Raw genomic sequence first — 24,982 nt, forward strand, 5'->3', positions numbered from 1 at the left:
GTGCACTGCTCTGGTTTCCCCAGAAGTGGCTTAGTCATGCTGGCCACATGACCCAGAAAAACAGTCTGCGGATAAACGTTGGCTCCCTTGGCCAGTAAAGTGAGATGAGCGCCGCAACCCCAGAGTTGTTCGTGACTGGACTTAACTGTCGGGGTCCTTTACCTTTTATTGTACATGTAAGGTGATAGTCCTTACTATGTGAAATGTGCTCATTACATGCATGCCATGGCAGGTTTTCCGGATCTGGATGGAAAACATTCAGTAGAAATCACAGGAAGATCATCTAGTCCTAACCTGCTATTTGAAAGGCAAGCCCATCTATCTAGAATATCTTCCTCGCCTGTCAACCCTCTTTACAGTTAGGACGACAAAGGGACAGAGAGAAAGCAGCTGCACTACACAGCGGAATAGCTCTTGTACAGCCACTGGCATGCATTGTGTAGGCAAGAAATGAACATGAATGGCAAATTGTTCAGTGCCGCCTCTTGGTTTATCTGCTCCCAAGGCAGCAAGAGAGAGATGCTTGTTGAGAATGAGCACAAAAGGGATATGTGAGAACAAGGAGATAGTGCAAAGAACACTGGCCAGGGAGATAAGAGATTGCCCTTTCCCCAGCCCATATAATGAAAAACCTGATGCAACTACTGCTGCACTGGTAAACTGGTGTTGAGCATAAAGCCTTCAGAAAACCACTGAATTGCTAATGTAAGAGTGTGTGGTACCTCTGAAATAGAACACACTGATCTTCAACTATTTCAAAACTATGTGAGTTTTCCCCTCTAAGGTTTTGCCTCCATAATTATGTGCTGTCGTAAAGTGGGTCAGAATAGCACGGTGGCTAAGAAACAGAATTGTGATTCAGTTCAAACCTCACCTCTTGCCAAAAACTCATGAGCCTCTCAGCCTCAGCTTTCTCTTACCCACAGTATGTGGGTAATAATCTTTTTTGTCCTACCTTTCAGAATTGTTGTAGGAATAAAGCAACGCAAGGGCTATAAGAATGCTATGTCTTATCACAAAATGTGCTGTACTGGCAAGTCCGTTCTGTCATAACTTTAAAACCAGTATGCACTTGAAGGTAGTGCAATTCTCTGTGCACTCAGGCACTTCCTTGTTTCAGTAGTTTTGCTGTTGGAACAAATTCTTAGCTTCGATGATTGGCAAAAGAATGAAATACCTCTCGATATCCAAACTTCTGGATGAATGCATCCAGAATTCTGTTCTGAGCTATAAGAGAACTGCATAATACCCCAATCTGAAAGGGAATAGAATGGAAAAGTACGTAATTGCGGTCAACATGTCACACAAAAAGAAGACAGAATTCTGGGCTGACCCATGTGCTGTTCAGCAGAGGTCCAGGCAAGCTGAACACAAGCCAATTCTCCTCTTTTCTGTCTATGACTTCTTTAGCATTGTCTACAGCAGTTCTGGGCAAAGTGATTGCTTCTTAAAAGTGCATCCATGTGGCATTTAGAACAGCACATGAGTGTGCAGGCATGTATGTATACATCCAGTGCACACGTCACATCTCCTTATCTGAAATCCTGGACAACCACTGCTAGTCAGTGTAGACGATTCTAAGATAGATGGACCAATGGTCTGTTCAGTATACGGCAGGTTCCTATGTTCCTTATCCTTATTCTACAGCATGTGTGGAATAGACCTTAAACAAACTGTGTGAGCTAAAGGGAACCTCTATTTGTGCCCCTAAACACCAGTTTTTAGGGAACTGCAGTGAGGATAGAGTAGACTATAGTGGTACCTCGGGTTACAGATGCTTCAGGTTACAGACGCTTCAGGTTACAGACTCCGTTAACCCAGAAATAGTACCTCGGGTTAAGAACTTAGCTTCAGGATGAGAACAGAAATTGTGCTCCGGCAGAGTGGTAGCAGCGGGAAGCCCCATTAGCTAAAGTGGTACTTCAGATTAAGAACAGTTTCAGGTTAAGAACGGACCTCCAGAACGAATTAAGTTCTTAACCCGAGGTACCACTATATTGCCTTCATGCTTTACTTGTAGGCTTGTGATTGCCACTGGCTGAAACAGGATGCCAGACTTGTGCACACAATACAGCTTTTAAGCCCATTCGAAGCACATTTCACTCCTCAAAGAATTCTGGCCACTGTAGTCTGTAACTCTGTGAGGTGTAAACTACAGAGTCCAGAATTCTTTGGGTGAGGTGGAAATGTGCTTCAAATGCGGTTTAATGTGATCCAGCAACTTTCATCGTGTTTTTAAATATATTAAATTTAAGAGCGCATTGCCACCTTCAGTTTGGTGCTGATATTGCAATTTGGGCTATGTTATCCAAAGTGCCTAGGCAGGTTTTCCCCAACAATGCCATTTCAAAACTGAGATTCCCAAAAATATGTGATCGTCTGCAAAATATACAGCTTTCTACCCTTATTTCCCAAGCATAATTGCCTCTGCTTCCAGTGTTCAGACACTGAGTGTTGCTGCTTATGCAGTGAAAGCCACAAGAGAATGGTGTCAGCTGGCTTGAGGGAGCCCTTGCGAAAATATTCCAAATACCAAGCAAACCCCCTTTCAGGAAGCGCCAAAACAACCCAATGAAAACTGAATATGCTCAACGGGCAGGGAATGCTGACTGTGTGCATATGTAATGTAAAATCAGGTAGAAACAGAAGTTAGTGGCTAAGATCTAATCAAACCGCAGCACACACACACAACCCTGCAAGTTTCCTCCAGGCGGGCACAGGCAAAGATTGCGCCACCCAGGGGAGCTCTCCGCAAACACACAACTTCTGGCCCGGGCATGTAGCTGGGGAACTCCCTGTCGCTTTCGGATGACGTCAGGCGCCGCCGCCACACGTGGTGCAGTAGGCAAGGGCAGAGCCTGGAAGCCGGACGAGTTTGCAAGGTGTTGGCTGTGCGTGCGAAGAAGGTAAAGCCCTGGGAGGAGCGGGGGCGGGGGGACGCGTGGGCTCGGACTTCAGGGTGTATCCGCGTTTTACCCTCGTGTAAGCGAGATATATAAGCGGCGGAGAGTGCAACTGCGGAACTTCGCCCCCCGCAGGAGGCAGTGATGGCCACCAAGTTTTGTTGGGCAAATTTATGGAGGGCGAGGCTGTTAATGGCTCCTTACCCACGATGGCTGTGCTCTCCCTTCAACGTCGGAAGCAGCAATGCGCCTAAATGCCAATGGCTGGGAACCGGAGGAGGGCAGAGGGGCTCTTGCGCTCCCCGGGTCCTGCTCAGGGCCGGATTTAGGTTTGATGTGGCGCTGAGGGTTAAACCACAGAGCCTAGGGCTTGCCGATCAGAAGGTCGGCGGTTTGAATCCCCGCAACGGGGTGAGCTCCCGTTGCTCGGTCCCTGCTCCTGCCAACCTAGCAGTTCGACAGCACGTCAAAGTGCAAGTAGATAAATAGGCACCGCTCCAGCGGGAAGGTAAACGGCGTTTCTGTGCACTGCTCTGGTTCGCCAGACGCGGCTTAGTCATGCTGGCCAGCTCCCTCGGCCAGTAAAGAGAGATGACCGCCGCAATCCCAGAGTCGGCCACAACTGGACCTAATGGTCAGGGGTCCCTTTAGCTTTACGCTACTGAAGGTAATGGGGCCCTTTATATGTCCAGCTGTCCTTTGTCAGCAACAAATTGTCGCTGTCTTTTGTGTTGAATATATGCTATGTGGTAATTTATGGACCACCTAATAGGTATCTAAAGCCATTTGCACATAACAAAATATGTATTTTATCAAAGTAATTGTTGAACTGAAATACAATTAAGAGGAAGTATATTAATATTTAAATTTGGGGGGGGGCAAAAGAGTGGGGCCCTAAGCAATAGCTTGTTTAGTTTATACGTAAATCCATCACTGGTCCTGCTTGAGGTTTTCCTGAGGACATCTGCGCGGCCTCTAGGATAACAGTCTGCTGGACTGGATGGGCCTTTGGCCCAACCCATCAGACTCTCCTTGTCAATGTAATGTTGTAGTGTATCCTCAGGGCCTAAGAGGAGTGCTCCTGTTTATAGCTGCAACCAGCCCGGAACTCTTATTGGGGAGATTTTCTTCTTCTCCCATATGCAGCCCTACTTCCCTTGGTGTGTTGTAGTTTCTCAGATGTTGGACTACTGTTCCCAAGATCTCTGACCATTGGGCATGCTGGCTGGGGCTGATGGGAATTGTAGGTTAGGAACTCAAGGTTGGAAAAGGCTGTGCTAGAGGACTGCCAACGCAGCTGGACATTTTATGGCTGTGTGTGGGAGAGGGCACACAGTTCTGGAGAGGATATAACTCCTTTTTCTTCTAGTGCCCCTTTATAGAAAGGATGGGTGCGACCCTGGTTCTCCAGATGTTGTTAGGCTACAGTTCAGATGATGGTCGCAAGATCTGGGTTGGTTCATATGGGGAGAGGTGGTCTGTTGCTCTGCTATGAAGCTGTACTGGCTGATTCAGATTACTGGTTGCACCCTGGTGGCCCTTTAAACTTGTTGCTTACAATCTTAATACACTTGACTTAAGTGTGCACTTGAATTCTGGGCTGAATTGTGGCTATTCTGTGTCGTTTCTTAGCACTTGAATAGCCAGGAATCTGGGTTTATAGCTTCATTTTATGCAAGTCTCAGTTGCTTTAATGGGACTTCTTCCCACATTAGTGTGTAAAACTGCAGCCTTATTTGCATGAAAGATTCAAGGAGCTTTTAAGTATTATTGCTTACTACAGCAGCCAAAATACATTATTTAAACTCTTGAAAACAGTATTTTAGGCAATGGGCAAGAACAAGGGAAAAAGTCAGAAGCCGATGAATGTATTCCATGTGGCCAACAAGAAAATTGCGAAGGTTAAAAGGAAAGCAAAGCCAGTGACAACAAATCTAAAAAAGGTTAGTTTTAGAAGATTCCTTCTTGCTATTGTTTTAGATTCTTCATTAGGAACATCTTAACAACCTGTGCTGTGCATGATAAATGGAAACAACCCTAGTTTATGGCATATGCCATTCTTTCTCAACCGTGGGTCCTCAGGTGTTGAACTACAACTCCCATCATCCCCTTCTCACTAGGGATGATGGGAGTTGTAGTCCAACAACACCTGGAGACCCAAAGTTGAGAAAGGATGGCATATGCAATTGCAGAGTGATGGAAGGTACAGGACATTCTACTAGCCCCATTCTTGACTTCAAATCCAAGGTGAATGAATGCAGGGGACGGGGAGGGGATTGTGCCTGCTGACCCAACATCTCCCTAACTTCAACTGAGGTTAGTGAGGCCAGAAAATATGACCCAGTTCTCCCTCCATATGCATGTAAAGGCAACAACAATACTCATAGAATTGTAGTGCTGGAAGGGCAATCTTGTCCAGCCCCCTGCAATACAGGAATCTTTTACCCAACATGGGGCTCAAACCCACAACCCTGAGATTAAGAGTCTCATGCTGTACCAACTATGACTTTCTCTTGGCTGAATAAAGACACAGGTCACTTCTAGATTACCCATTTAATGAGCATTCACCCTGATTTATTTGCTGAGAGATTAGATGACATTGGCTGTTTAATGATTTGTTTGTGGAGAGATTACATAATGCTTTGATGCAAAGTAATCCCCCATTTTCCAGTCACTCCTCATCACTTGAGATGTCTGATCTTTTGGGAACATGGGTTTGTTTTAACCAGAGCTCCAAATCAGCTTTAATTGTACAGCCTGAATCGGCTGGAATGGGATTGAATTGCCCCAAGAACAGCAACAGTCTGGAAATGCCTGTAGTAATTTTCTCATGTTTAAAATCTATAAGCCTGATTCTTGGAAGTGAGTGATGCAAATCTATTTTTGCATATTTTTGAAAGACTTCACCTTGCCTCAGCCTAATGAACAAGCTGAGCCGTTATGTAAGAATGGTTCCCTTGGTGAACTTTTGAAATCTTAGTGTAGTTTAGTGTCATGTATACCCTCCAAAGTTATTTTAAAACACAACACATTGAGTTTCTATAGCTTACTGCACAGAAAATGCTTTTAGGTTGATCTTGAAATACAAAAGCATAAAATTTGTTTTCTTTCCCCCCAAAGATTAATATTGTGAACGATGAAAAGGTTAACATGGTGAATAAGGTATTTACAGAAGTACAGAAAGAAGTTAAGCAATTGTCCAAAGCCATTTCATCAGACTCTCCAAAGAGCTTTCAGGTAATTCTTTTGCATTATACAAAAACAAAGTAAAGCCTCTTTTCACAGTGTACTAGAGCTATAAGGGGAATGTAAACCCATTGTGTTACTTGGAACTTTGTGATATTAATTTATTGCATTTGATTTTGGCATGGAAATCTGTTCCTATATGTTTGGTTCCAAATATCCCCCTTTACTCTTTCATTTGGCATCTGTTATTATATTATATTTTGTTGTGTTACTATGCTGCATTTAGGCTTCAGTTTTCAATAAGTTGGTGGTTATAAGCGTTTTCTTAAATTATACATGGACACTGGACCCAAATCGCTGAGCATGTGTGTTTTCCTGATCAGATTCCAAAAGCTATGGAAGGTGAACCAGCCAATGTGGATACCGCTACTGACTTGCTGTCCCAATTGTAGCACCAAATAGTACGTATTCCATCAATATTTGCACCCCCTGATAAATCGGCAAAAAGCAACTCTTTGTATAGTTTTATTTTAAAAATCTTGTTAATGTACAAGCATTGGCACTCTTTTAATACAAACTACAAATAGTGCTTTCCTAAATCTAGGAATGTGGAATGTCAGAAGTAAAAAACAGAGAACAAAATAAAGTGCTAATTAAAAAGGCACTCCACAAAAGTGTTCACTGAAACAATGTAGCATAAACTAGTTAATGCCCTTCATTCTACAATTGGCAGTGGAAGTTTTAAGACATAAAAGGTCAGAATTTTGGAATGATTGTAGAGGATTTCCAGGTGTATAAAACGCAGCAGTCTGGAGTTGTACAGGAAGCAGAGTTGGGCTTATGAAACTTTGGTTCCTAAAGAACAAATTAAAAAGAACTGGGGCTTTCAAGTAACTGTATTAAGCTACTGTAACATCTCTAGGAACACCATTCCCTGCACTGCAGTAAAAGGAAGCTTCTGTTTTACTGAGTTTATAAGTTGATCAAAATAATGAAGTACAAGGAAGAATGTACACCCAGCGTTGGTGAACTACAGAAGTTTTACATTCATTATTTTAAATACTTGTGTTATGAAATTAAGTCTACAATATTATATCGTTAGAGGTAGATGAGGCAATCTGGCTGCATCAAATCTAGTAGTTCAGTATCTGCACATCAAAGAGGTCACAGACTCCTTCGTTATCATCCAGGTTGAAGTTGTAGTCATCTCCAGGAGTAGGAGAGAGCCGTAAGAGGGGGAAGACTGCAGAGGGGAAAAGAAATATCAATTTAAGCACAGTTTGTGTCACGCAGCTACAGTACCAGTCCTTTGCAAATGAACACATAACTATCCTGATGCCTAGTTCTGAATTGGCATTATTATTCTCCCGGCCTCCAAAACCATTATCATTGCTGCCACATTCACCCAACATCCCGGAAGGCTGTTAAGGCGCACGACATTTATTGTACTGAAAATGTAGAAGTGTTAAATTGTATTTTCCCCACCCCCTCAGGTATGAAGCGGAAGGGACAGCTCACAACCAGCTTATACAATTTGGAAAAAGCAACTGGAACGCCTCTGATGGAATCAAAAAGACATGAGATGCAATGGTCTTCAGGCAACAGCAGAGACGTTGCACGAGTTATTTAAGATGAAGACTCCCATCCATATGGTGCACATATAGAAGGGGGCTAAGTCATTTTTCTGAACAGGTGGGCTAAAATTGTGGGCCTCTGAAACAGCAAGTGCACTGAAGTGAAGCAACCATTTTTTAAAAAGCCTATCGACCACAATTATAAAATTAAAATTTCTTTGTTGGCTTGTTAATGTTACGCAACAAGGTTACAAAGAAAGCAGTTGTTGAATTTGCTTGCTTCATTCGGAGAAAAGTTATGACTGAGAACATTTATTTTTTATTTACAGCTGAAGTGCAAAACAATTTCACCGAGATGCTAAAGATCAGAAACATCTTTGTTTGAGAGAAAACTTAATCCAAAAGGAAGCTTAATTATTATAGGGGATAGTGGGACAACCTAAAGCTGATTTGGTGGTGGAAAGCCCCCACATCCTCCTAATTCATGGGCAAATTCAAAAGGGAAAAACACTATATATGGCATTTGAGAAATTTGTGGGGAAAGCTTGGACCAGGCATGCTGCTGGTACAGACTCCTTGTACACAATTTGGCAGAGCAAAGATTTATTTTGCAATGCAGTTCATGCACCACTGGCAATTATTAGTGTTGGAACATGACACTTTTTGGATTGTGCAAAAAGAAAACTCGGGCAGAGTCTGCTGAAGCATTTCATAAGGGACATTCTCCTGGTGAGTTTAGTTTGAGATTCATGTTCAACAATCTTCCTGTATTGGCACAGAGGCATCATGGGTCGAATCTTGACTAAAATTGTTAAATTTTAGCCTCACTAATTCCAATAGGCCTCATGTTCAACCAGTGTGCTAGTCAGGATTCAATCCCATGTGTGAAGTGTAAAACAAAATGAAGCTTTGGACAGGGGGAAACTACTAGCAAGAGGAGGAGTAAAACTGGAGGAGTAAAAGTCTGTTTCAAATGTACATGTTTGTAGACTGCTCATGCAACAATTTATGATGATCCAACTTCATCCTTGCAGAACAGATGACACTTTTAGAGTGTAGGAAACCAGATTTGTTGGGTGATTGTGAGAAAGTCATAATTTATCTCAGGCTAAAGTGAGAAACTCAAGCATACCATCCTGACCTTTGAAGGCTGGTGGGTAAGCTGCTGAATAATTCTGCAAACAGCATGTTGCAGTAATTCACAGGTAACAATTTGCAAGTGGGAAAGGCTGTCAGCTATAGGTTCCCCTGCCATTATTATGAAAACACACTCAATTAGATTAGTACAATGGGTGATCTGCTCATTCAGAGTCTGCAATAAAAGGATGCTGTTTCAATTAACCCTGATGAATCCTGGGAGTCTGGAATTGGTATTAAAATCTGGAGGCTATGGGTGGTTGCCTGGTGTTTTCAGTGAGCTAATCTCCCAGCTGTTTGCTGGTCTGATTTACTCAATGTAAATCTTAGTGCTTCTGAGTAGTGCCATTCAACTTGCTATATTACTCATCCAACAATTATTCTAGAATGTGTCATATGAACAACACAATCTAAAGCTACACTCTTATGCAAACTTTTCAGACAGTAAACCCCATTGAAATCAGCAGCACTTACTTCTGAGTAAACACACAGAGGATTGTGTTGATGATGCTACATATTTAAGAAAGTGGGAACTACAGTATAAAATATACTTTGGACCCTAAAGAGGGCTGTGGTTAAAATTGTGGGCAGAAATAATTTTAAAAGCAAACTGCAGTCTTCCACCCTTTCCTTATTTTGTTAGGAGTTTTGCACAGGCAAATGGAAATAAAAATGATAATTTGTTTGACTTTGTTCACGTATTTCTTGCATTCCTAAGGAGTGTCCCAGTAGTGTCACCCCAGCATTGTTTATAATGAAAGATTGGAGGAGGGCATACGTACTAAAGTTAGGGAAACTCACTGCTTTGTTAACTGCAGGCAGCAGAATGCCCACATGCTCTAAACTCGAACAGGGTAAAAGAATCATGAAATCTAACTGCTTCAAGTATATGTCCACCTAAAACTCTAGCAAAGGGATGCTGAGCTGGCATTTGCAGGGAACTGTTAACTAGTGAAGCAGAGACATCACGCTTTGTAAAGAAGGAAGAGACAATGAGAACATAAACTTACCATCAGAGGACATCAATTCATCAATGATATCGCTGTTAATTATTCCTACGAACACAAAAAGCAAATTCATGGCTATCCACATAGACAATAAGATCAAATTGGCTAAAAAACGTTATGAGGCTTTTATATTTCCAGTTGGCATGTGCGGTTAGTCAAGTAAACGAGTTAGCTAGCTACAGGTATTTAAGGCTCCTGAAATTTTCCATGGTCTTTTAATATTTCATGTACAGTGGTACCTCCGGTTGTGAACAGGATCCGTTCTGGAGCTCTGGTTGGATCCCAAGGAATTCACAACTGGAAGTGCCGCTTCTGCGCATGCGTGCACGGCGAAACCCGGAAAAATACTTCCGGGTTTGCTGCGTACGTATCCCGAAGGATACGTAACTGAAGGTGAACGTAAGTAGAGCTCCCACTATAGTCTACTCTTTGGTATCTCTAGTGAAATGGAAATACAGATTGGCTTAACACCCAGCATGATTCTCAAGTTACAGGATTCAGAAAATTGCAAAACAAAATGCCAGGTCAGTTATGAAGAGTATTTTGTAAACTACCATGCACACCTCCTGTTTAGCCTACCCTGGAGGGGTAGCTAGGAGACAATCAAGTACTCCTTTATAGTATTTTCATAATAAAACATGCTTAGTTTTTACGTACAGTCAGCCTTCCCCAAACTGGTGCCCTCCATATACTCTGGATTACAACTCTTATCATCCCATACCATTTCCACCAAAACCTTTTGAACATCTGCTTCAGCACCTCACAAAACAACTACAAAAGCAAAGATACTCTCCTCGAAATACAGCCAATGTTAAGACAGTAAAAAAATAAAAATTCCACAGCTCAACATTGTCACCAAATAGCACTGGGCTGCTTTCTTTTCCTGTTTTACGCTTCAGGACACCAGCAACTGTCCTCCCCCCCTTCAAAGTTATAATCAAACGAAGTATGTAATTTACCTCCAGGCTCATCCATCTTTGCAATGTCAAACGCATTCGGCTTCAGAATACTGTTTACGTCCAGCGGAAGGAAGGACTGGCAGGTATTTGAGCTAGGTGTAGTTTCTGTTATGAGGCTGTTATACAGCTCAGAATCTGGAATGTCATCATACAGAGTCTCAGGAGTCTGGCTCTCCTGCAAACTGATGTCTACAGGGTGGGAAAGTTCACATTAGAAATCAACAGTATTAGTTCAACGCAAATTTCTGGAACACAAGATTTCTGATACAGGCACACACAAGCTCACATTTTAATATTGGCATGCACTTGCTTTTAGCGATGCTAATGGGAATAGCAAAAATATGTCTAACTAATTCTTAATACATGGGTTTTGCTGCTAGATTTTAGAACACTCACATGTAAGCATTGTCTTCCACCCACAAATCCTTAGCTCAACCTGCCCCCCCTTTATATTTTTAATTTGCTGCTAATTGAGGAAAGGGGAAATCACTACCTGCTGATACATCTGTGACTGGTGGTATCCGTGGAAGGGATTGACCCTGATGAGGAGGATCTCTAGACTCCAACTTTTGAGGATCTACATTCACTTTAGGAGAAATCAATGGAGCTGGCAACTGAGATGGAGGTTGCATGAGGTCATCTGGAGGAGGTACCGGAAAAACCACTGGCTTTGACAAACTGGACTCTTTGTTTATAAGCAGCACATGGATAGGCCCCGAATGACTCTTCAGATTGATCTGGTATTTGTTTTGTCTCTTTAGAAAGGAAGCAAAGTTAAAAGGTAAAGTCACCATCCTTTATGGCTTAGCAATTAAGGCAAACTGGACTGAAGTAAATAAAAAAAGGGACAAGTAAAAAAAAAAATGCAGGTGAAAGCTGTGTACTGAACAGATGAGAATGTGCTAGTTGAGAAGTTGAAATCATAAAGAACGACAATACAAGTACACAAGTATACCTCCTCACCTCTAATCTACATCATAACCCAACATATCTTCACATGGTCAAGCTGTTTGGAAGCTAATTGCACACTGAACGCGCATCCTGTCTCAGAACTGCATCAAAATTTCAGTGAATGTTGCTGCTGCCTGTAGTGATAATGCTTTTGCTTTATACTAGTGATGCGAAACCTCTGGCCCCCGAGCTTAACCAGGACCGCCAGAGCTTCCCATTTGGCGCATGAAGTCATTTGAGCCAAGCTGCAACCACCTATCCTTCTCCTGGTGTCATATGACATCAGGTGAGGGACAAGCAAAGTCATGGCTTCAAATAGTGCCAAATTCAAACCATTCAGAAGGTAATGTTCTGGGTTTATTGGAAATTTAGATGGCACCACTCACTAATTCTCTCTTGGATCAGGATGTGAACACTCATTTGGAATAGTGGTCAATTTCCTCCTTCCAACTGCGACAAAAAGCTATTTGTATGACTTTTGTAGCAGCAAAGGAAACTTGAAACTGAAAATGTGGAGCAAGTATTTCCTCCTGGAAATTCTAAAAAAAAAAAAAACCCCAAACCTCTATTGTGTAAATATGTTTCACTCAGGCTCAGCATAAATAACTATCGGTAATTTAATAGTTGAAGTGATGAATGCTGCATGTTTCAAAGAAACATAAAAAAATAACAGATTAGAACACAAACTAGGTATACTATTCTTTGCTATTAATTTAGCAAGTTTATTCTGTAAGCACAAGCCCCAGTTAGAACATATACACTACTTGAGTCCAAAACTTTTTTTTAAAAGGCATTATTAATATTTGCTAACCACACAGATTAAAAGAGCTGTTTATACATACCACATGAGGTACAGGAACTTCTAACTGTGTGCCAGAAGGAGCCTGAATTGCTAGTAGTGTATCCCCTGATTGTGGAGTAATTGTCAAGTGTTAAGCTGAATGCATGCACACACATTCCTGGATAGTATACAGGGAGGTTTTGTTTTGTTGTTTTGTTTTGTACTGGCTGAAGGACATGGCCAATGGGTCATGAAAACATGTCAGAATAAATATACAAAATAAAATTCAGCATACTTGCAAAGGGTTACATGATCAAATAAGATATGCTATATTTCAGTGTGGGGGGAAACAGTACAGGATGGCTACACTGTATAAAGAGAAATCATGTTTTTAATGGAAGAAAGTCTTAAGTGATCGTAAACTGGCCATTTCACTTCCCCATATTCTACCAGCTTTATTTTCCCACCCCTATTGCACACAAAAATCTGGTGCTATCTTTCCTTTAGCACATTTACTCTGAAATCAAGGGCCACTGTATTCACACAGGGCTTACTTTCTCGTGTTTTAGGATTGTAGCTGAAGTCCAGGTCTACATAAAGCAGGGGCAGAGAATATGCAGCTCTCCAGGTGTTGTGAAGCTGCAACTCTCATAAACCACAGCCAGCATGGCTGATAACTTTAGCACTAGCTGATAAGAGGACCATATAGTGAACACAACTGGGTTTTCTCCTGACACCATTTAACAAACATGTCAAACTTCTCAGCAACTTACCGTTGAAGCAGTCACAAATGTCTTCATGAGTGATGTATGAAAAAGTGGTCTGTGTCAAGGAAAGTTTCAAAATAACATGATACTGCTGACCTTTTTCAAGTACGTTTTAGGAAATTTACCAGGCTAGTTAGGTAGTTCTGTTTCAATATTTTGCCTGTCATACCCTGGACTAGTAACTGAAATTGCATAGTTAAAAACACATTCATTTTAATTATTAAACAAAATTTATATACCATTTGATTGTAAGAAAGCAGCTCTAAGTTGTTTAGCAAAAAGCAGCCTCTGCCCATTTTATATCTTGGGTATTAAAAAGTCCCATTAGCCTGAATCCAAAGGTGCTGTTGCATGAATGGAAAAAAAAATCTGTTCAGACAAGTCACCCAGTTCACTGCTGCCTCAAAAAAGGACTCTGTGGATGAGGGACGATCTGGACCAAGATGCAATATGGTACAGAGGGCTGCAGCAATGGGGGAGTAAATGAAAAAGGAAGCACTGCCTTGTATGAGAATGCTTTCCATTCTTGAAACAGCACCTGTGAATACGAGACTTCTGTGTAAACACTGAATGGGATCCAACTGGTAGCTAATGCTAAGCTAATGGCCATGTATGGAATTTTGCCTCCTGATGGGCATTTCACTTCCCTTATTAATCCACTAAAGGTCTATGTTCCCACAACTCATTTTGAATAGCAGACAAAAATTAGTATCAACTGTTGTCAAACCCCTCAAAACTCCCATTTGAGAAAATGCCCATCACTTATTCCATCTCCATTTTCTGTGTTGCACCAAAGCACAGCAGCAATAATTCCATCTGCAAGAATTACACAGCATGTTTCAAAGGATATCATTTATTTGTGGAATCATCCTTGACATTTTTTATGCTTTGCTGTAACCACAGTTTCTGCTGATCCAGCTCCTTTTCTTTTAGCTCCAATTCTTCAATTTCTGCTTCAAGGTACCTCAGTCTATCTACGACTTCCTTCGTATTGCAACCAGCACCTACACCTCTTAAGAGAGCGCAAAAAAATTCAATGCTACTGTAAATGAGTAACAAAAAGGCAAAAGTAGAAAAGATATCATAGCAGCAAAAAAATTAATTCTATAAATAGTGTAATATCAATTAAGTTTAAATTGCATTTTGATTCTGTATGATATGAGTAGGAAGGCTTTCAAAGGTTGCGCACAAGAGAGACAATCCATCTCTTTTTTGGGTTTTCATGTGTGATTTTCTGCTGAACTGTGGAGCCTCTGTTGCCTGACCACCAATGAAAGGGTTTGCATTTGTGGCAAAATATACTTTCAGGTCCTGACAAACAACTGCTTGGAGACTAGTGTCTGCAGAGAATACAAAAGCTGGTATTGCTGACATACATTGTTTTCATTACATATATACCTTATTTTCGTTACATAAATACCTAACAGTGATAACATTCATCTGTGAAGGAAAACAGCATTCTGTATTTCTATGTAAGAAAATTAAAAATCAGTTATCTTACTTCCACTGGATGCTGTTTTTTGACTTTTTCTCTATGAGATCTATCCCTTCCAAAACATTGGTGATGTCGTAGATCCGCCTTTTTTGTCTTACAGCAAGTGTGTCGGCAGCCTGGTAAGATAAAGAATAATTTATGCAGATGAAGGGCAAAAGGGGAGGCTCATTAGACAGCTTCAGTGAAGCTGTACAAGCCTCCTAGAGAATATTAATCACAAGCCTAAAAGGGTAAATCTTCAACCTGCCACAGTCACAGATGCACAATTAGATGTGTTAGACCACCCTCTCTGACTCTTGGACAGGGACAGTAACCTTCAAGCAAAATGCCTAAAAGAATGACCTCCTTAAAACATGTCCACAGAATTCCACACATGGGAATGAGTTCTTTCAGAATTAGCCATGCATGAGAACAAGGGAAATGGTAAGTGGGGCTGAAAAGACAACATGCTTTTCTTGAGCAGGATGTAAAGGAATAATCTGTCATTTCATTTCTAAAAATGGGAACAAGATTTGTGGAAGGGAGTAGGATGACAATTCATTGTATCAAAGGAAGATAGGCTTCTTAATGTCATTTATGGAAGAGCAGCGTTATTATGGGGTTTGCTATCATTCCAAAATATAATGGCAATGGGTAAGACTGAACCTCAATAACGAACACCACCAAACAAATGAAATCATGGACCTTCTGAGTAAAAGAAGTAATGAGATAAAAAGGGGGGCGGGAAATCAGGGATGCTCAAGAACACTTTATGTTGTTGAACTGTTGCTGAAAGCGATAGCATTAAGAGTAAAATTTAACCTGCAAGTAACAGCCAACGTGATTAGCAGCCTAAGCTCTGAGCCTCAAATTTTTGCATTGGCATGGGTCCAAGACTCTTACCAATGTAAATTCTTCAAGGATCAAGCTGCCTGAAACTTCCACCCCCTGCTCATATTGCACCAGAGACAAATTTCACTTTAATATTTTTGTGTGTGAAAGACCCCTATTTTGCTTCACCCCCTAATCCAGTTGTTCATTAACCCACACATATACATATACACTTTTTGGCAACATTTTTCAACTGTAGCTTTTTCATCCACATCTACCAGCAAAGAAGCTGTTACTTTGATCCAACCTACAACCATCAATTAAGGTGAAGGTAAAGGACTCCTGGACAGTTAAATCCAGTCAAAGGCGACTATGGGGTGCGGCACTCATCTCGCTTTTCAGGCCGAGGGAGCCAACGTTTGTCCACAGACAGCTTTTCGGGTCATGTGGCCAGTATGACTAAACTGCTTCTGGCGCAACGGGACATTGTGCTGAGTACCAGAGCGCACGGAAACGCCGTTTACCTTCCCGCTGCAGCGGCACCTATTTATCGACTTGCACTGGTGTGCTTTCGAACTGCTAGGTTGGCAGAAGCTGGGACAGAGCAATGGGAGCTCACCACTGTCGCATGGATTCAAACCGCCGACCTTCTGATCGGCAAGCCCAAGAGGCTCAGTGGTTTAGACCACAGTGCTACCTGCGTCCCCTAACCACCAATTAAGGGCTTCCTCTCCAAATTCATGCTTATATTTGATCATTCAACACTAAAGACACAATCCTAACCACAAAATTAACATTCCGCTTTCCATCAGTCCAGCTCCGCTGGAGGGATGTGTGCAGAGAAACCAGACTTTTACATAGTTGGAATGAAACCTACTGTACAAAGCTAAGAGTTACATTTATTGCACTTCCCACTTTTGCCTCTGGTCCATCCAGTTCTGATACAAGCCTTTTTGCAATGTTCCCCATAAGGAACTTCAGCTCTTGGGTTGAAAAACATTCCTCATTCCTGCTTTAATTGGAGGGAAGATGGAATCTTAATGTGGCAATGTGCACCTAAGACCTAGTTTGTACACTCAAAGATCATTTATTTCCCCAAGGTGGAGTGGATGCACAAGATCCCCTCATCTTGCACACATGTAAACCCCTACATAAGATATCCCTCCCCCTATCCCCCTTTTTAAAGGGGAAGGCATGTACATTCCATTGGCTCCAATGAAGTTAGCTAAATTTAAATCCCACTGAAATCTTCAGTACATCTAACTTAGACTAGATCCATCCCTTTAGGTAAATATAAGGAGCGCTCATGTTACATGCCCTTTATGCTGAGTGATCAATGGAAGAAGGTGAACACGCATGCTATTCTGTCACGAAAAAAGGGACTTTATTTGGGCAAGTGTATGAATCTGCCCTTTGTTGGAGTATAATTATTATTATTATTATTATTTTAAATGATATTTATTGAAAATTTTAGAATTACAAAAGAAAACAAAAAAGAAAAAGAGAGAGAAAAAACAAAGAAAAAACAAACCACAATCAAACAATACAAATTAATAGAAATCAAAATAAAAAAATAGCACAACACGATCAAAAACAAAAATATACCACAAACATTTAAAAACAAATCCAACATTCTTAAATCCTTAACTGTCATTACCTTCTTTCTTTGACCTCCTCCTCCTCCCTTTTTTTTGTATCCTAGTTGTTAATTGTCGCAGCAAATCCTTTCCATATTTCATAATATTCTGTCATTACATTACCTTAATCTATTTTAATCTTATCTTACTATAAAAAACCTTAAAGCTTAAAACTTAGATCTTATTTTTACCAATTTCTCATAACCATAATATTCTTACATAATTCTTTAAACATTTTTGCTAAAGCCAAATAATTTCGTTCCAACATTTTTCTAACATTCATCAATTTTATAAAACAGTCCTAATAAAAAAATAAAAAACAATCCAATCTTCATCCAGCGTCTCTTCCTCCTGGTCCCGGGTTTTGTCAGTCCTTTCTATCCCATCAATCTAGCGCATTAACCTGGTAATCTTATGTCCGAGGCCCTTGAGTCCCTTCCATGTCCCTTCCGCGGCTCTTCTTCATATTTATAGCTGTATTTTCCTTTGTCTGCTCCTTTCACTCGTGGGAACTCCAGCTTGACAATGTTTTTGACCCTTCTCGACAAATCAGCCCCTTTTCCATAGTCCACACTAAACTCCATGTGGTATTTAAGAACATGTTTCAAAGTCCCTCCAAAATTAAGAGCCCCCACAACCCCAAGCATCTCACGGCCCATTGCCAGACTTGAAAAGTCCAAACATCCCTGCATAGGGGGGTCTATCCAACCCCCCATTTCCAAATCAAACCAAACTTTATCTTTCCAAATCTGGCTTTTTCCAAGTTCATTTGTCAAATCCAAGAACTTATGTTCCTGCTGGGCCACAGCTCCCTCCATCTCTGGCGCCCAAGATTCAGCAACATCCTCTTCCCTCATCTGTTCTGTCAGGGCACACTACTGATCTGATTCCTGGGTGGGCTCTATATAATTTCCCACTGCCTGTCCAAAATTTCTGATCGCAGCAGTCATCAAGTCCGTCTTCTCATGTAGCTGTTCCAGTAGGGCACTTGTTTTACAGAAAGCACACAGCAGAGCTTCTGAATACATTGTCCTGCAAGGTCAGAGGTCTATTCCCATGATCGTAATCTGTAGCAGCTGCAAGCTCCCCGATTCAGAATTGGTTACAGTTTCACAGGCTCCCTCTAGGGGAAAAACTTCTATTTGTTCTTTTCTTTTAAAGACAAATCTAACAACAAGGTTTCCTTTTTCAGATATTTTGTCAATATTTGTTCCTTTAAAGTGCGAAAGGGAACAATGGAATCACTATGTTTCTCTTCTTTTAGCTATCTGTCAAAAACGTTTGTCTCTGGTCAATGAGCTTCAAAAAACGTCAGTCCTGACACCCCGCTCCAGGATCAAGACGGTGGAAAATTACTTTGCTTTACTCTCACTTCTGCAGGTTTAAACAGTCCAGGAAAAAAAAAAACCCTCTTCTCCTGCTTCTGAAGGGGGTTCGACAATTTTAAATGATGAAATTTAATCCTTTACAAGCGATTTTCTGAACTCTAGTTTGCCATGTCTTTGCTTTAATCTATCTAAAGAAACGGAAGGCTGACTTCCTGTTTAGATCTTTCCGTTTCAGTGCCAAATTGAAGTAAACTTTTAAGTCCAATTTTCCTTTCTACTCGCAAATCCTTATTTAGAGTCCAATTGTCCGAAATTTAAGTACTCACGGGTGATTGTTTTAAAAGCCAAATTGTCCCAGGAAAAAGGCAGCGCTCTCTGGCAACGGCTGTGCGGCTTCGCTCCACGGAAGAAGCAATTGACTCTCAGCACCGCGCCACTTCCCCCTCTCCGCTCCGGAGCCCGTTAGTGGGTTCCTTTGCGGGTTGGGGGGCGCTAAAGGTGCCCGCCGAGTCCCATGGTCACAGGCTTCATCCGCCTGTGATTTTTGAAAGGGTCCCCGCTTCGCCGTAGCGGAAAAGACCCGTTTCCCGTGGAGCTGGTCCCTCCAGATCAGAGAGAGTCCACCATTACCGATGGTGCCACCCCGGAAGTCTTGTTGGAGTATAATTATAGTTGCGTTTACTTTACCCAGCTGAATACAAATGTCAGCTGAATTATTGAAAATAACCTTCATTATGTAGTGCAAGAGCAAAGAACCAATCTACTTCGCTAGCAAAATTATTCTGGTAGGTTGATCCCAGGCAAGTTTACTTGAACACAAGCTTAAAAGAACTAGCTGGAGCTTATTTCTGGGCAAGCCTGCATAAGTTTACATATTGCTGTTTCTGTATGTGTATAGGGGCGGGGGTTATTGTTGAACCTGAATCTGTTTTTAATTAAGTGCATTACAGACCTTTTGTTATAGGGGACAAATAAAATAAGGAGTAGCAAGTTTACCAGAACTCTGGAGCAACTACACAATTTATTGCAACTCACCTCGGCAGAGGTTGCTAATAGTTTAATAGCAGTTTTAAATGTTTTACAATCTTTGCCTTGTATATTTGCTCAACAGTTCTGGGAAAGAGATCATTGTTATCCTCACAGAAATAGGTGGCAGTTTGCCATGGGCCGTCAATGGAATGGAGAACTAAAAAGGAATTTGAACCCGTGTCCAATTCCAGGCCTGGTGCCAGTTGATTACAATTCCCCTATAAGCGGTTCAATTAAAACCCCTCAAAATCTCTCTCAAAAAAAAGTGCTTCCTTTTTTGCCACAATTATTGTTATTATTAATGATTAAATTTGTACACTGCCCTATACCTGGGGTAACTTGCTCAACGTGGCTTAGCCAATGCAAGTCCACCAGAACCGGCTTCCTGGTGGTGGGATCGGCCAGAGGATACTTAAACTGGATCCTAACACTGTTCAGCTCAGTCACGTGACTTGGCAACCTGGCGGAACTTACACTGACAAAATGGGTGGTGTGAGTCAAAATCTATTTTGTTTTCCCTCTGGCAGGCTTGGGCCAGCTCAGGTGGCAGTAGCCGGGCTCTCGAACAGTGTTGGATCTGGCACAACTTTATGTTCGCCTAACTTAAGCCACTACCCACTTCACATAAGATTCTGCAAGTTCCCCACTTAGATCATAGAAGAAAGCAGGATTCAAGCCAAACTTCTCCAAGGGATTCACTCTATAGCTCTTCTGGTATTGATTGTTCCTCAATATGTAATACAGTGGTACCTCGGGTTAAGTACTTAATTCGTTCCGGAGGTCCGTTCTTAACCTGAAACTGTTCTTAAAGCACCACTTTAGCTAATGGGGCCTCCTCCTGCTGCTGCGCCACCGGAGCACAATTTCTGTTCTCATCCTGAAGCAAAGTTCTTAACCCGAGGTACTATTTCTGGGTTAGCGGAGTCTGTAACCTGAAGCGTATGTAACCCGAGGTACCACTGTACCAATGAACTCTACTGCTGAGCTACACCTCCGTTTCTCCTACTCACCCTAAAAAACAAGCTCAATGAATCCAACTCCTTCTAAAAAGCCCCACCAGCCATACGTCTCTCCAATCCAGATAGGCTATAAGAGTTCAGAAGTTACACACTCTTCTACTTAAAACCTTCCCCAGGATATATAAAGGGGAAAGGGTGCTCTATACAGAGTTGCTGCTGTTGTTGTTGTTGTTGTTGTTGTTGTTGTTATTATTAATACCCCGCACATCTGGCTGGGTCTCCCCAGCCACTCTGGGCAGCTTCCAACAAAATATTAAAATAAAATATTCTATTAAACATTAACAGCTTCCCTCCATATGTTTCAAGAACGCAGGAAGGGTCATGTCCCCAACATTTCCACCAGCTTGTCTCGACATAAGTAGGCTTCTGCGCACAATGGGATAAAGAGCACATATTGGGCAAATACAAGTTTTTAAGGGACAAGCTATAGGATGAGCAAGTGCAGCGGTTTTCAGGACTGGACTTAGACTAGAGTTCAAATCCGTACTCAGCCACAAAAAAGCTTATTGTGCACCTTTGTCTGTGGGAGAAAAGAGCAGGGGCTACTCCTACTGCCCACAGCTCCTTTAGAGAAGTAGACTCTTAATCTGAGGGTCAGGGAATCGAGACCCACGTTGGCAAAAAGCTCCTGCATTGCAGGGGGTTGGACTAGATGACCCTCGTGGTCTCTTCCAACTTTATAGTTCTAGGTTGGGGCAACCGAGAAGCGTGTTCAGGCGCTGGCAACTAGGAGGAAACACAGAGCATCAATTTGAAGCAACCGAGCTCTAAACCGCTAAACCCACCTAGGGGCAAAAGCAAAAGCAAATACGCCAAAGCCTGCAGAAAAGGGGTGAGTTATTAAAAAGGTGCCTACTCCCAACATGGAACTTTCCCCCTCACCAGATCCCAGTCCAGAGATCCTCCCGCTGGATCCCTCAAGGGCCATCGCACCCCACGTTGTGTGTGTCTCTCTCACACACACGCACACGCACGCCCCTCCCTCAGCGCCCGGATCCCACCCGCAGCGCCTGGACCGAAGCCCCCCATCTCCCCCTCACCGCTTTCAGGTCGAGCACGCCGTCCTTGGCCTCCTGCAGGAGGGACACGAACTTGGTGGTGAGCAGCCCCAGGCTCTTCTCATGCCGGCTGCTGTTGCTGCTGGCGCCCCCGGTGCCCGCACCGCCTTCCAGGCTCCCCACGCCGCCGCCATGGCTACTGGAAACTGACTCGGGCAGCGCGACCGCGGCCATGCTGCATGCCCCCCACCCACCTCCTCCGGCGGCCCCACGTGGCCCTCCCTCCGGGCTTGCCCTCCCTCCGGCCGCGAGGGAGCCCGGCTGGTCCCCGCGCGGAGCAGCTGCCCCGCAGAGACACAAGAGCGAGCCCTCGTCCTTTTCTCGCCCACCGCCGGCTGGCCTGCAAGGGAGAGGAAGTGACGCCGCCCGCGCAGTTGCCGGGAGACAAAGTTTTGTGTAGGGAAGAGCGAGAGGAAAGGGGGCAGCTGCTCCTTTCCCGAGAAGGTGGAGCCTGAGGGGAGAGAGTTGCGGGGTGGTTGCGCCCCTCTCTCGACCCCCGGGGGGAAACGAAGCAGCAAACGGGGCGGGGAGGGTGAAAAAGGGGCCTTCGAAGCGCCCGACAGTGGTGTTTTCACTCACTCGGGGACTTTTTCCGCGCAAAGTTGCGCTGCGCGAGGCACGGAAGCGCGCGCTTGAATTCCGCGCGGCTCCCCTCCTCCCGAGCAAACTTTTCCTGGGGCGACGCTAAGCAGCCCAGACTCCAGCATGATGATCAGCCCTCCTGTCTTTCCGCCCGGAAAGTAAAGCAACGACGACAAGCCAGGTGGCGGCTTGAGTCCCAGCAGTCGCTTTCCTTTGGTTCCCGTTGCGAAACTCCCTGCAGGTGGTGAGCGGCGGCGGCGCTTCCGCGCTCCAGGCTTGGTGGGGTTTGAACTCCCCTTTTGCTGCTGCTTAGCCAAGCGCCCAACCAGGTTGCTGTTGTGACTGTGTGAGCAGGAAAGGTTGCCCAGGATGGCTGACCTTTTTTTAGGGAGCTTGCATCACGCTTACACATTATCTCAGTACCTTGTGGCAGTAAACTCTCTCTATTCCCATAGGTTGAAACCACCACAACCAAAATACCCCACCCTCCAAAAAAAAACCCCATGCCTTGCAAACAGAAAACTTGCACACCAGGGAGAAATGCTCAGATGGAGACTTTAGGTGATGCTGGTTTCCTACCTGCAGGGAGTCATTTGTTTTAATGATTTTAAAAGAGAGGCGAACATTTAGTTCCTGCTGCAGGCTTCCCATGCCTGATCCAGCAGGGTTCTTGTTTATAAACTCTGGCTTTTTCAGTTAAAAGGGTCAGGTGGTAACTAATGGAAAGCTATTACCAGCCAGAATAGACAATACAGGGCTAAATGGACAAACAGTAGTATCTAGGGGGGAAAACTATGTTCTCCACTTTATTAATGCAATATTAAGGTGCCAACTTATTATGAAGTTAACCATTCCTGGTCCCTGGCCCAGATTCTCCAGAATAAACTGACCCCTTTGATTGCATGCTGCCACCCCTGATTTTCAGGAATGGGGGAAACCAGAGTTAGGCAAGCAAAGAGGCTTAGTAATCAGATGTCACATTTCTCTCTTACAATTTATTTTAATGGAGGTTTTCTGGTTGGATCTCTCTGCATCTAGCATAAATATGAACATTACAAGTAAACACAACAGCAACTGATCCAAAGATCTCCCGTCAAAACCCAAACACTCCTTAGTAGTACATTTACAGAAATAAATAGCATCTCCCTTATCAAACTGAACGTATATACCACTGCAACCTTTTTAATGAAAACAATACAATGGTCAAGTTGCTAGTGACTTTTGGCAAAATACTTGCAAGAATGTTTCTCAACCAATAATTCATAATGTTTAATTTGATTATAACTGCATTTCTAAAGATGTCCCAAGTCACCCAGGCTGCACAGGTCAGAGAAAAAAGTACTTTCACACTTTCTGTTAATGAGAGGCTTTCATTGTTTGCAGAAACCATCCTGTTACGTTCACAAATGGGGCAAGTTCTCATGGGTGCTAAAACTATTTTGCTTCTTGATCTTTCAGTCTTTATGAAAACAGATGTTGGGAGGAAATCATCCTTAATTTCCTCAGCCAACATAATTTATCTCCACATGAAACAAGCCCCAGAAAACCTAAAAGTAGGAAGCAAATACACACACACACAAACAATTGTTGCAGTTTTGATTTCCAGGCAGACCTCCTTAAGATCATAAAATTGTCCCTTTAGGAACTGGGTAATATAACTGCAATGTCTGAGTTGAGGAACAGAATAGATTAGGTAACATGGAAGCTTAGACATTTCCCTTCATTTAAAAGAATCCTTATTGCTAGCTTCAAAGGAAACCCTATAGGAAAGGTTAATTGCTACTAAAAGACCAGGGTAGACACCAGTGTGTGCACACATCTGCCGAAGTTTGCAGTATTGGCGGCCACATGTCACAAAGTCAGATATGAACATGCCCAGATCCTGTCTTCCGTTGACTGGACAATGTGCATTGCTGACACATGGAGCTGCCTTTTACTGGGTCAGGCAACTGAGCCAATGTGGTTGTACTGGTTGTTACAGTGTCGGATTAGGGCCTGGGAGACTAGAGTTCAAATCCCGACTACCACAAAGCTGCTTGGTCCAGTCGCTCACTTTTCAGCCTAACCTGCTCACGAGGTGGTTGTGGGGATTAAATTAAGGAGGGGGTGGAATAATGTAAGCCACCTTGAGCTCCATAGAGAAAAATATGGAGTATAAATGCAGTCAATAAATTTAGCTCAGTATTGCCGGCACTGGCTGGCAGCAGCTCTCTAGGTTTATAGGCAGGGGTCTCACCCAGCCCGGCTTGGAGATGCCCTTGGGGATTGAACCAGGGACCTTCTGCGTGCAAAGCAGATGCTCTGCCCCTGAGCTACAGCCCTTGCTTAAAAGCAGTGGTAAGATGCTAGTCCTCATGGCTCCAAAGAAAGGGCTGAATTAAGTAGGAACACAAGAGGCTGTCATTTATCAGTCAGAACATTGGTCCATCTAGCTCAGTATTGCGATATTCTCGGCAGTAGCTCTCTCGGATTTCAGGCAAGGGTCTCTCACAGCCCTACTTGGGAACATCTGGGATCGAACCTGGAACTTTCTGCTTGCCTGGTGCCCCTGAGAGCCCGTCGCCCGGTTGCCATGCACCCCCATGCCCGCGGTTAAGACAGCCCTGTGTGTGAGCCTTCATTGCTTATCTTGGCCTCACACTTAGCAGAAATAAAAACACCCTGAGGAGAAGGGTATCTTGTGTCCCAGAGTGCTATGTTGTGCTGCGAGACAGTGGTTTTGAAGAGCATAAGAAATTTCAGACACCTGCCACTCCAGT

At 43.1% G+C, this 24,982-nt stretch overlaps 2 protein-coding genes across 2 annotated transcripts; one reads left to right on the forward strand and one right to left on the reverse strand.

Annotated features, from left to right (window-relative positions):
- Positions 1-2,755: 2,755 nt before the first annotated feature.
- Positions 2,756-9,488, forward strand: RBIS (ribosomal biogenesis factor). The gene is made up of 5 exons (XM_081013703.1): positions 2,756-2,906; positions 4,730-4,846; positions 6,024-6,140; positions 6,473-6,550; positions 7,583-9,488. The coding sequence occupies exons 2-4, from the start codon at positions 4,733-4,735 to the stop codon at positions 6,539-6,541; spliced, it is 300 nt and encodes a 99-aa protein (XP_080869829.1). The 5' UTR covers positions 2,756-2,906; positions 4,730-4,732; the 3' UTR covers positions 6,542-6,550; positions 7,583-9,488.
- Positions 6,601-21,831, reverse strand: E2F5 (E2F transcription factor 5). The gene is made up of 9 exons (XM_081013537.1): positions 21,624-21,831; positions 14,767-14,876; positions 14,116-14,277; positions 13,272-13,315; positions 12,560-12,624; positions 11,260-11,521; positions 10,767-10,955; positions 9,811-9,855; positions 6,601-7,332 (listed from the first exon to the last, which is right to left on the reverse strand). Exons 1-9 carry the CDS (start codon positions 21,813-21,815, stop codon positions 7,223-7,225), a joined length of 1,179 nt encoding a protein of 392 aa, XP_080869663.1. The 5' UTR covers positions 21,816-21,831; the 3' UTR covers positions 6,601-7,222.
- Positions 21,832-24,982: the final 3,151 nt, after the last annotated feature.

The sequence above is a fragment of the Podarcis pityusensis genome (assembly GCF_964106645.2).
Source record: "Podarcis pityusensis genome assembly, chromosome: 7".
NCBI classification, from domain to species: domain Eukaryota; kingdom Metazoa; phylum Chordata; class Lepidosauria; order Squamata; family Lacertidae; genus Podarcis; species Podarcis pityusensis.